Genomic DNA, 13,183 nt, shown 5'->3' on the forward strand with positions numbered 1-13,183 from the left:
ACAATCTAAAATTTTCAACCTATGTATTACCTATGAAAATCATACTCTCAGGCACTGTACACTCAATTGATAAAGTTGAGTTTAATGCATGTTCTTTAAAACCTACTAAAAAGCGCTATAGATGTGTACTCTTAGATCCTTGCTGCAGTCCTGCAAAACAGCCCTTGAAGACGCGCCATGCTTTGGTGGGACCCGGTAACGCAGAGAATCTTATTTTTTTCTGCGAAATTATGCCTTAGACGCAAAGTAATGTAATAGCATGCAAAAGCAGCTTCTGTTGATTAAAATAGATATGCAGCATGCCTATATTGTGTGTGTGTAATTGTGGTTCTATTGCAACAGACATGCTGCGTTACAGTGATTTCCATAAAAACACTGTAGCATAGCATTTTGTATGCAAATGCAGTCGCAGTCACACACAGAATATAGGCATGCTGCAAATCATTTTAATCAGCAGAAGCTGCTTGTGCGTCCTATTACATTACTTTGCATCTAAGACGCATTTTTGCAGAAACCCCCCCCCCACAAAAAAAGACTGGCACTACAGAGTCACACAGCCCTCACGTGTTATGGGTAACGCGACTTGTAACGCACGGAGCAAAGATGTAAGGGGACACATCTGTATGATGCAGATCATCCATAAAAGAATGCACACAGCTTATCCTGTATACAAACACTTGACATACATTTTGACAGTACATGTGAGGAGGGTGACACTAAACAAACATGCTGGATGCTATTGCAGCCTTGACTGCGTCTTTTTGCACAACACAATTGTCGTCTTTATGCTAATGCTGCAGCAGATTGGCTCCCTATTGATACTCCCACCATTTATGGCACTAATCTACCACTGTGCAAAGTCGCAACATCTGACACTGCACCAGCCTTAAAGATGCACAGAATATCCATCTGAATAAGGCGCCAGTGCAGCCTTGGCAAAAGCTACAGTTGCTGGCCATGACATGCTTGTGTCTGGCTAGTCACTCCTCACCCCCCCCCCCCCCCCTCCCTCCCTCCTGAAATACCCATTGCACGGAACTGTGTGCAATTTCAATCTGCATCTTTCTGCGGTATCCATAGGGACGCATGCACAATGTCCGCTTGTGCCTGATGTCCGCACAGCGTCCACCTCTAAATTAGAGGTGTGGTATGGCTGACCGATGGTCTCCTGACCGCCGGTCAGCATACAGATGCCGGGATCCCATCAGGGAGGGGCAAGTGCAGAAAGCCCCTTGCAGGCTGGCTGCGCTCGCCACGCTGCAGGCTCGGTGGCGACCGGTTCTATTCGTACTTTATGGGTGTCATGGACACCCACGAGTGGAAATAGTCCCTGTTGGTCGGCATGCCGACCATCGGGATAGTGAGGGGGCGGGATTTTGGGGGAGGTCATGTGACCGTCGGTCTGCTGACCGCCGGTCACATGAATAACACCACTAAATCAAGACCAATGTGTGTATAAAGAAAAACTATCATGACAGGAATCAGGAATGTCCAATGATAACATTTACCTTGCTTAGAGTTTTCAAAGCCAGTTCTGCTGCTTTCCGGACTGACTCCTAGTGAGAGGTAAAGACAACAAGTAACCAGTTTATACATACAAATATAACACTAATGGCTAAATACAGAAGTTGTGTTTGAGGGAAATTAAACTCACAAAAGCAAAAGGATTGCTCGGAATTCAATTAAAATTAGCTTTGCAAGTACATGATTAACAACGTTCCCATAGGACCACGGAGGATTTGCTGGAAGTCCCAAATGGAAGGTAAATTGAATGCAAAATAAATAGGTGGTCCGTAGAATAAAATCTGTGCAGACAAAGTGTACCACCTTGGGAACCATAAACATTTGCATTGGATTTCCTCGCTACTTTGGATCCCGTCAGGACTCTCATGGAACTTGTACATTTATTACCCAAAAGCTGGACATTTGTCTCATTTAAAGGAATATGCATCCATATTAAAAAAAGATTTTGTTGCCATACCAATAGACTAATTGTACAGTCATGTGCCTCCTTTTGGACAAAGGCTCCTGTTTATACCAGTAAGAACACAGAGTTGGGTGCCCTCCCATGATGGAAGTAAGATGGAATCTCCCTACATAGTACATAGTATGCAGGGACCCACAAAACATGTTGCAGTCAGTCTCTCTAGGGGCGGATACAAGGATTTAGGAACATAAGAAGGTGTATAACTTGAAATGTGCTTAACAGACAATTTGGAGCACTCATGCAGATAAAGCAGCATTTCATGTCTGTATTTTTGGTTTTGTTTTTTATCTTTTATGGATGATGTTTTGTCCCAAGGAATGTGTGAGGCACAATGAAAACGATTACAGTCTTACACATTAACCCAATAGTGCAATAAAAGCAGACCTACACAATAACCAAATAGTGCAATAAAAGCAGCGTATATTTTACTTTTCTCACAAATTATACAAAAACTTGTAAAAAATGCAAATCTAATATGAAAAAAATAGGATTTTAATACCTACCGGTAAATCCTTTTCTCTTAATCCGTAGAGAATGCTGGGGACTCCAAAAGGACCATGGGGTATAGACGGGATCCGGAGGAGACATGGGCACTTTAAGACTTTAAATGGGTGTGAACTGGCTCCTCTCTCTATGCCCCTCCTCCAGACCTCAGTTATAGGAACTGTGCCCAGGGAGACGGACATTTCGAAGAAAGGATTTTTGTTAACTAATACATACCAGCTCACACCACAACACACCGTACAACATGGCATTTAACTAACCAGTTAACAGCATGAACCAAAAAATCAGCAACAGGCTGATTGAACCAAACACAACCTTTGTGTAACCAAAGCAATAACTAATAACAAGTACTGCAGATAGAGTCCGCACTGGGACGGGCGCCCAGCATCCTCTATGGACTAAGAGAAAAGGATTTACCGGTAGGTATTAAAATCCTATTTTCTCATCTGCCCTGGATTCGAATCGAACTCTTAGCGGCCGGAGTCTCCACTCTGGTTTCCCTCCTTACGCCGACTAAACCACTGCGGACAATGCATACATGTGTCCCTTCGACAAAACTCACCTGCTCCTTGTGGTTTTTCTGCATTCGGCATTATGGCCTATCCACTTTTCCATCACCCATCACGTCCATTTGGGATAATCGGGATTTCCCCCCTGGTTCCACCCTGCGATCCCACTCGTGGCTCCATTTAAACCCACGCCCGGGTCTGGTATATGATTTTATAGAAGGGTCCTCATGGCGTTCCCTACAATCTTTATGTGACAGATATGATATTTCCCAACCTGTATTGTATGAATATTTACAGCTCCGCTCCTTTTTAAGCTCCCTCCCTAAACCCCAGGTTATTCGCCAGCTCACCCCCCTGGAACGTCTTTGTATTTACTCTCCTATGCGGCAGGGCATTATCTCTATACTCTACGGTTTATTACGTTCTCTGAAGACAGCAAATATACTTCCCCATGAACGTAAGTGGGAGCAGGATCTAGGGCCCCCCCCCGATGACTATTCTTGGGAAATCATTAGACAAAAAGTAGCCCAGTCCTCAATTTCCTCTTTAGTGAAGGAAAATTCATATAAAGTCTACACTAGATGGTACCGGGTCCCTGCCACATTACATAGGATCTTTCCCGGGTCCTCCCCACTGTGTCGGCGTGGGTGTGGCCAAACCGGAGATTTTAAACACATCTGGTGGTCATGCCCAAAAATGCGCACGTTTTGGTCTCAGGTGGAAGTTCTTATTGGTTCTATTTTCTGCTCACGGATAACCCTGGGCCCATGGTCAGCCCTGCTGGGCCTTCCCTCGCCCAACCTAGATAGCCATGCGAATAGCCTAGTACTCCAAATCTTACATGCAGCACGGTGTGTAATAGCTAAAAATTGGGAAAAAAACAACACCCCCCCCTAGGAGCATGCTAATAGCTAAAATATGGCATATCTCCGCGATAGAGAAAATTACAACATCTTTACATGACAGATCGGACAAATATAGGAGGATATGGGGACCATGGTTCATCTTTACTACGCCCTCCACTCCTGGGGTGGGATCTGTATGATGTATAATGCGGTACGAGGCACTACCCTACGCCAATCAGGTCCCAATAAATAAAAGAGGTGTTAGGCCGCTCTGGGCTGCACAGTTGACATGGCTTATAGCTAGGAGGTAAGGCCTTCCCTGGCACGTCTATACCTTACTAGCCTCTCTGACGATTCATCATTCTCCCATTCCCCCCCCCCCTTCCCTTTCTTTTCCCCACTCTTTTTCTCCCCTCTTCAGACTCTTTCTTCTTCTTCTTACTATCTTTCTCCATTATTCTTTTGCTTAAATACAGAAAAATTGTTGTCGATTTATATATTTGCTATTGATGACGTATTCCCTTGCTCCTGTTATATTTGGTTACTCCCCATGGGATAACATGTATGTGATTCAGCATTTATTTGGAGCTGTCATCTCCTGTTTGTTTTGTATCAGCATACTCGACTTCTCTCTAATAAAATCCTATTTTCTCCTTCGTACTAGAGGATGCTGGGGACTCCAAAAGGACCATGGGGTCTATACCAAAGCTCCAGACCGGACGGGAGAGTGCGGATGACTCTGCAGCACCGATTGAGCAAACATGAGGTCCTCATCAGCCAGGGTATCTAACTTGTAGAATTTAGCAAAAGTGTTTGAACCCGACCAAGTAGCTGCTCGGCAAAGTTGTAATGTCGAGACACCACGGGCAGCCGCCCAAGACGAGCCCACCTTCCTAGTGGAATGGGCTTTCACCGATATCGGTAACGGCAAACCAGTCGTAGAATGAGCATGCTGAATCGTATTACAAATCCAGCGTGCAATAGTCTGCTTAGAAGCAGGAGCTCCAATCCTGTTGGAAACATACAGGACAAACAGCGCCTCAGTTTTCCTGATACGAGCCGATCTGGCTACATAAATTTTCAAAGCTCTGACCACATCGAGAGACTTTGAATCACCCAAGGATTCAGAAGCCACAGGAACTACAATAGGTTGGTTCATGTGAAACCTAGAAACCACCTTTGGGAGGAATTGTTGACGAGTCGTCAATTCCGCTCTATCCACATGGAAAACCAAAGAGGGGCTTTTGTGAGACAAAGCCGCCAATTCCGACACCCGCCTCGCAGACGCCAAGGCCAATAGCATGACCACTTTCCAAGTGAGGAATTTCAACTCAACCTTTTGTAAAGGTTCAAACCAATGTGATGTAAGGCACAAATGGAGGCTGGATGTGCAGCACGCCCTTCACGAAAGTCTGTACTTCTGGAAGCGAGGCCAATTTCATTTGAAAGAAAATTGATAAGGCCGAAATCTGCACTTTAATAGATCCTAACTTTAGGCCCGCCTCCACACCAGCTTGCAAAAAATGGAGAAACCGTTACCTCCTTTATAGCTTTCAGTAGAGTGGGGATGACCTCTCCGGGAATACCCTTTCGAGCTAAGATTTGGCGTTCAACCGCCATGCCGTCAAACGCAACCGCAGTAAGTCCTGGAACACGCACGGCCCCTGCTGTAACAGATCTTCTCTTAGAGGAAGAGGTCAGGGATCTCCTATGAGTAATTCCTGAAGATCCGGATACCAGGCCCTCCGTGGCCAATCTGGAACAATGAGTATCGCCTGAACCCCTGTTGTTCTTATGATCCTTATCACCTTTGGGATGAGTGGAAGTGGAGGGAACACATAGACCGACTGAAACACCCACGGTGCCACTAGTGCGTCCACCGCTATCGCTTGAGGGTCCCTTGACCTGGAACAATACGTCTGAAGCTTCTTGTTGAGGCGAGACGCCATCATGTCTATTTGAGGAAGTCCCCAATGACTTGTCACTTCTGCAAAGACCTCTTGATGAAGACCCCACTCTCCTGGATTGAGATAATGTCTGCTGAGGAAGTCTGCTTCTTAGTTGTCCACGCCTGGAATGAAGACTGCTGACAGAGCGCTTGTATGTTATTCCGCCCAGCAAAGAATCCTTGTGGCCTCCGCCATCGCCGCTCTGCTCCTTGTTCCGCCTTAGCGGTTTACATGCGCTACCGCTGTTATGTTGTCCGACTGAATCAGGACGGGTAGGCCGCGAAGCAGATGTTCCGCTTGTACAAGGCCGTTGTAAATGGCCCTTAATTCCAGAATGTTTATATGCAGACAAGCTTCTTGGCTCGACCATTTTCCCTGGAAATTTTCCCCCTGTGTGACCGCTCCCCAAACTCGGAGACTCGCATCCGTTGTTACCAGGATCCAATCTTGGATCCCGAACCTGCGACCCTCTAGGAGGTGAGAACTTTGGAGCCACCACAGGAGAGAAATCCTGGCCCTGGGAGATAGGCATATCTTCCGGTGCATGTGTAGATGGGACCCGGACCACTTGTCCAACAGGTCCCACTGAAAAACTCTGGCATGAAACCTGCCAAACGGGATGGCCTCGTAAGCCGCCACCATCTTCCCCAGCACTCGAGTGCATTGATGAATCGACACTCTTGCCGGTTTCAGAATTCCCTTGACCATGTTCTGGATTTCCAGAGCTTTTTCCAACGGGAGAAAAATTCTCTGTATTTCCGTGCCCAGAATCATGCCCAAGAACGACAGCCGTGTCGCCGGAATCAACTGTGACTTTGGCAAATTTAGGAGCCAGCCATGTTGTTGCAGAACTGTCAGGGAGAGCGCAACATTTTTTTAGTAACTGCTCCTTTATTCTCGCCTTTATCAGGAGATCGTCCAAGTACGGGATAGTTGTGACCCCTTGCTTGCGAGGGAGCACCATCATTTCCGCCATTACCTTGGTGAAAATCCTCGGGGCCGTGGAAAGACCAAACGGCAACGTCTGAAACTGGTAATGACAATCCTGAACAGCGAACCTCAGGTACGCCTGAGGAGGAGGATATATGAGGACATGCAGGTAAGCATCCTTTATGTCGACTGACACCATATAATCCCCCCCTTCCATACTGGAGATCACTGCTCGGAGAGATTCCATATTGAATTTGAATAATTTTAAAAACAGATTGAGGGATTTTTAGTTCAGAATTGGTCTGACCGAGCCATCCGGCTTCGGGACCACGAACAGGCTTGAATAAAACCCTTCCCCCCCGTTGTGACGGGGGTACCACGACAACGACTTGCTGCTGACACAGCTTGTGTATTGCAGCACACACTACCTCCCTTTCCGGAAGAGAAGCTGGCAAGGCCGATTTGAAAAATCGGTGTGGCGGCACGTCTTGAAACTCCAGTTTGTATCCTTGGGTCACAATTTCCAGCACCCAAGGATCTAGACCCGAGTGAACCCAGACCTGACTGAAGAGCTGAAGACGCGCCTCCACCGGTGCAGACTCCCGCATGGGAGCCCCAGCGTCATGCGGTGGACTTAGCAGAAGCCGGGGAGGACTTCTGCTCCTGGGAGCTTGCCACAGCGATCTTTTTCCCCTTCCCTTGCCTCTAGCAGCAAGGAAGGAGGACCCTCATCCTTTTTTAAATTTATTAGACCGAAAGGACTGCATCTGATAGTGAGGCGTTTTCTTTTGCTGTGGAGGGACAAACAGCAGAAAAGAAGAAGACTTACCCGCGGTAGCTGTAGAAACCAGGTCCGCGAGGCCCTCACCAAACAAAACTCCACCTTTATAGGGCAGAGCCTCCATAGCCTTTTTAGAATCAGCATCACCATTCCATTGATGAGTCCACAACGCCCTTCTAGCCGAGAATGCCATGGCATTGGCCCTTGATCCCAAGAGGCCAATATCTCTCGCAGCCTCCCTGAGATAGACTGCAGCGTCCTTGATATGACCCAGCGTCAAAAGCACGCTATCCCTATCCAGGGTGTCTATGTCAGATGACAAGTTATCTGCCCATTTTTTAATCGGGCTACTCACCCATGCCGATGCTACGGCCGGCCTGAGCAGCGTACCCGTAGTGACATAAATAGATTTCAAGGTAGTTTCCTGTTTACGATCTGCAGGATCTTTAAGGGATGCCGTGTCAGGGGACGGCAGCGCCACATTCTTGGACAATAGCGCTAGAGCTTTGTCCACCGTGGGAGTTGACTCCCACCCTAACCTATCCTCCGAGGGAAACGGGTATGCCATAGAAATTCTCCTGGGAATCAGCCACTTTTTGTCAGGAGCTTCCCAAGCCTTTTCAAAAAGAGCGTTAAGTTCATGAGAGGGAGGAAAAGTTACCTCGGGTTTCTTTCCTTTAAACATACAGACCCTTGTCTCAGGGACAGCGGGGTCCTCAGTAATATGTAACACGTCCTTTATCGCCACAATCATGTACTGAATGCTCTTAGCCAGTTTGGGATTCAACTTGGCATCATTATAGTCGACACTGGAGTCCGAATCCGTGTCGGTATCTGTATCTGCTATCTGGGTAAACGTTCGTTTCTGAGACCCTAAAGTCTGAGTTTGTGACAAAACATCTCCCATGGATTGTCTCCACACTTGGTTCTGACACTCAGATTTGTCTAATCTCTTATGCAACAAAGCCACACTTGCATTTAAAACATTCCACATATCTACCCAATCAGCAGTCGGCGGTGCCGACGGAGTCACTCCCACATTCTGTTCTGCCCCCGCACCAGCCTCCTCCTGGGAAGAGCATCCAGCCTCAGACATGTCGACACACGCGTACCGACACCCACTATCACACTTTGCTATAGGGGACAGACCCACAGTAAAGCCCTTCAGAGAGACAGAAAATAAGAATTTACTCACCGGTAATTCTATTTCTCGTAGTCCGTAGTGGATGCTGGGGACTCCGTAAGGACCATGGGGAATAGACGGGCTCCGCAGGAGTCTGGGCACTCTAAAGAAAGATTAGGTACTATCTGGTGTGCACTGGCTCCTCCCTCTATGCCCCTCCTCCAGACCTCAGTTAGGGAAACTGTGCCCGGAAGAGCTGACATTACAAGGAAAGGATTTTGGAATCCAGGGTTAGACTCATACCAGCCACACCAATCACACCGTACAACTCGTGATAACTTTACCCAGTTAACAGTATGAACAACAACTGAGCATCACTCAACGGATGGCTCATAACAATAACCCTTTATTAAGCAATAACTATATACACGTATTGCAGAAAGTCCGCACTTGGGACGGGCGCCCAGCATCCACTACGGACTACGAGAAATAGAATTACCGGTGAGTAAATTCTTATTTTCTCTAACGTCCTAATGGATGCTGGGGACTCCGTAAGGACCACGGGCGGGAGAGTGCGGATGACTCTGCAGCACCGAATGAGCAAACACAAGGTCCTCCTCAGCCAGGGTATAAAACTTGTAGAACTTTGCAAAAGAGTTTGAACCCGACCAAGTAGCCGCTCGGCAAAGCTGTAAAGCAGAGACCCCTCGGGCAGCCGCCCAAGAAGAGCCCACCTTCCTTGTGGAATGGGCTTTCACTGATTTTGGATGCGGCAATCCAGCCGCAGAATGAGCCAGCTGAATCGTGCTACAGATCCAGCGAGCAATAGTTTGCTTTGAAGCAGGAGCACCCAGCTTATTGGGTGCATACAGAATAAACAGCGAGTCAGTCTTCCTGACCCCAGCCGTTCTGGAAACATATATTTTCAAAGCCCGGACTACGTCCAGCAACTTGGAGTCCTCCAAGTCCCGAGTAGCCGCAGGGACCACAATAGGTTGGTTCAAATGAAACGATGATACCACCTTTGGGAGAAATTGGGGACGAATCCGCAATTCTGCCCTGTCCATATGGAAGATCAAATAAGGGCTTTTACATGACAAAGCCGCCAATTCTGATACACGCCTCGCCGATGCTAAGGCCAACAGCATGACCACTTTCCACGTGAGATACTTTTAGTTCCACGGTCTTAAGTGGTTCAAACCAGTGGGATTTCAGGAAATCCAACACAACGTTAAGATCCCAAGGTGTCACTGGTGGCACAAAAGGGGGCTGAATATGCAGCACTCCCTTTACAAACGTCTGAACCTCAGGCAGTGAAGCCAGTTCTTTTTGAAAGAAAATAGATAGGGCCGAAATCTGGACCTTTATGGACCCTAATTTCAAGCCCATAGTCACACCTGACTGTAGGAAGTGCAGAAATCGACCCAGCTGGAATTCCTCTGTAGGGGCCATCCTGGCCTCACACCAAGCAACATATCTTCGCCATATACTGTGATAATGCTTAGCTGTTACATCCTTCCTAGCCTTTATCAGCGTAGGAATCACTTCATTCGGGATGCCCTTTTCCGTTAGGATCCGGCGTTCAACCGCCATGCCGTCAAACGCAGCCGCGGTAAGTCTTGGAACAGACAGGGCCCCTGTTGCAACAGGTCCTGTCTGAGAGGCAGAGGCCATGGGTCCTCTGTGATCATCTCTTGTAGTTCTGGGTACCAAGTCCTTCTTGGACAATCCGGAACGATGAGTATTGTTCTCACTCCTCTTTTTCTTACTATTCTCAGTACCTTGGGTATGAGAGGAAGAGGAGGGAACACATATACCGACTGGAACACCCAGGGTGTCACTAGCGCGTCCACAGCTATCGCCTGAGGGTCCCTAGACCTGGCGCAATATCTTTTTAGCTTTTTGTTGAGGCGGGACGCCATCATGTCCACCTGTGGCAATTCCCATCGATTTGCAATCTGTGTGAAGACTTCTTGATGAAGTCCCCACTCTCCCGGGTGGAGGTCGTGTCTGCTGAGGAAGTCTGCTTCCCAGATGTCCACTCCCGGAATGAACACTGCTGACAGTGCTTGTACGTGAATCTCCGCCCAACGAAGAATCTTTGTGGCTTCTGCCATCGCCACCCTGCTTCTTGTGCCGCCCTGGCGGTTTACATGGGCGACCGCCGTGATGTTGTCTAGCTGAATCAGCACTGGTTGGTCTCGAAGCAGGGGCTCCGCTTGACTCAGGGCGTTGTATATGGCCCTTAGTTCCAGTATATTTATGTGCAGACAAGTCTCCTGACTTGACCACAGCCCTTGGAAGTTTCTTCCCTGAGTGACTGCCCCCCATCCGCGGAGGCTTGCATCCGTGGTCACCAGAACCCAGTCCTGTATGCCGAACCTGCGGCCCTCGAGAATATGAGCACTCTGCAGCCACCACAGAAGAGACACCCTGGCCCTCGGGGACAGGGTGATCAGACGATGCATCTGAAGATGCGATCCGGACCACTTGTCCAACAGATCCCACTGAAAGATCCTCGCATGGAACCTGCCGAAGGGAATGGCTTCGTATGAGGCCACCATCTTTCCCAGGACTCGCGTGCAGTGATGCACCGACACCTGTTTTGGTTTTAGGAGGTCCCTGACCAGAGTCACTAACTCCTGGGCCTTCTCCTCCGGGAGAAACACCTTCTTCTGTTCTGTGTCCAGAATCATACCCAGGAAGGGCAGATGCGTCGTAGGAATCAGCTGCGACTTTGGAATATTCAGAATCCAGCCGCGCTGTTGCAACACTTCCTGAGAGTGTGCTACGCTGATCAACAACTGCTCCCTGGACCTCGCCCTTATGAGGAGATCGTCCAAGTACGGGATAACCGTAACTCCGTGCTTCCGAAGGAGTACCATCATTTCGGCCATTACCTTGGTAAATACTCTCGGTGCCGTGGACAGACCAAACGGCAACGTCTGGAATTGGTAATGACAGTCCTGTACCACAAACCTGAGGTACTCCTGGTGAGGTGGATAAATGGGGACATGCAAGTAAGCATCCTTGATGTCCAGAGATACCATAAAATCCCCCTCTTCCAGGCTTGCAATGACCGCTCTGAGCGATTCCATTTTGAACTTGAATTTTTTCATATAAATGTTCAAGGATTTTAAATTCAGAATGGGTCTTACCGAACCGTCCGGTTTCGGTAGCACAAACAGTGTGGAATAGTAACCCCTTCCCTGTTGAAGGAGGGGGACCATTATTATCACTTGCTGGAGGTACAGCTTGTGAATTGCCGCCAGGACTACCTCCCTTTCCGTGGGGGAAGCTGGCAAGGCTGATTTTAGGTAACGGTGAGGGGGAGTCACTTCGAACTCCAGCTTGTATCCCTGAGATACAATTTGTATAGCCCAAGGATCCACCTGTGAGCGAACCCACTGGTTGCTGAATTTTCGGAGACGCGGCCCCACCGCTCCTGGCTCCGCCTGTGGAGCCCCAGCGTCATGCTTTTTTAGAATCGGCATCCCCTGTCCATTGCCGAGTCCATAAGACCCTCCTGGCAGAAATGGACATTGCATTAATTCTAGAGCCCAGCAGGCAAATGTCCCTCTGGGCATCCCGCATATATAAGACAGCGTCTTTTATATGGCCCAGGGTTAGCAAGACAGTATCCCTGTCCAGTGCATCTATGTCCTCTGACAGAGTATCTGTCCATGCTGCTACAGCGCTACACATCCAGGCTGAAGCAATAGCAGGTCTCAGTAGAGTACCAGAGTGTGTATACACTGACTTCAAGATAGCTTCCTGCTTCCTATCCGCAGGATCCTTTAGGGCGGCCGTATCCTGAGACGGCAGGGCCACCTTCTTAGATAAGCGTGTCAGCGCCTTGTCTACCCTAGGGGAGGATTCCCAACGTAACCTGTCCGTTGGTGGGAAAGGGTACGCCAGCAGTAATTTTTTGGAAATCACCACTTTCTTATCAGGGGAACTCCACGCTTCTTCACATAACTCATTTAATTCATGTGACGTGGGAAAAGTCACTGCCTGCTTTTTCTCCCCAAACATATACACACTCTTGTCAGGGACAGGGTTAACCTCTGAAATGTGCAATACATCTTTCATTGCAATAATCATGTAGCGGATGGCCTTGGTCATCTTAGGCTGTAATTGTAACTCATCATCGTCGACACTGGAGTCGGACTCCGTGTCGGCATCTGTGTCAACCATCTGAGATAGTGGGCGTTTATGAGACCCTGACGGCCTCTGAGTCGCCTGGGCAGGCCCGGGTTGAGACCCCAGCTGTCCCAAGGCTGCAGCGTCATCAAACCTTTTATGCAAGGAGCTTACATTATCATTTAAGACCTTCCACATATCCATCCAATCAGGTGTCGGCCCCGACACCACATTTATCCGCACTTGCTCCGCCTCCACGTAACCCTCCTCATCAAACATGTCGACACAGCCGTACCGACACACAGCAGACACACAGGGAATGCTCTGACTGAGGACAGGACCCCACAAAGGCCTTTGGGGAGACAGAGAGAGAGTATGCCAGCACACACCACAGCGCTATATAACCCAGGGA

General features: G+C 48.3%; 1 protein-coding gene across 2 annotated transcripts in view; it reads right to left on the reverse strand.

The window, feature by feature from the left end:
* ECPAS (Ecm29 proteasome adaptor and scaffold) overlaps nt 1–13,183 on the reverse strand; it is a 280,472-nt gene that overhangs the window by 62,257 nt on the left and 205,032 nt on the right. For both annotated transcript variants that reach the window (XM_063914681.1, XM_063914682.1), the window contains exon 33: nt 1,509–1,556. In XM_063914681.1, the coding sequence (XP_063770751.1) occupies nt 1,509–1,556 (48 nt within the window). The remainder of the gene's footprint in view (nt 1–1,508; nt 1,557–13,183) is intronic.

This window comes from Pseudophryne corroboree, chromosome 1, assembly GCF_028390025.1.
Source record: "Pseudophryne corroboree isolate aPseCor3 chromosome 1, aPseCor3.hap2, whole genome shotgun sequence".
NCBI classification, from domain to species: domain Eukaryota; kingdom Metazoa; phylum Chordata; class Amphibia; order Anura; family Myobatrachidae; genus Pseudophryne; species Pseudophryne corroboree.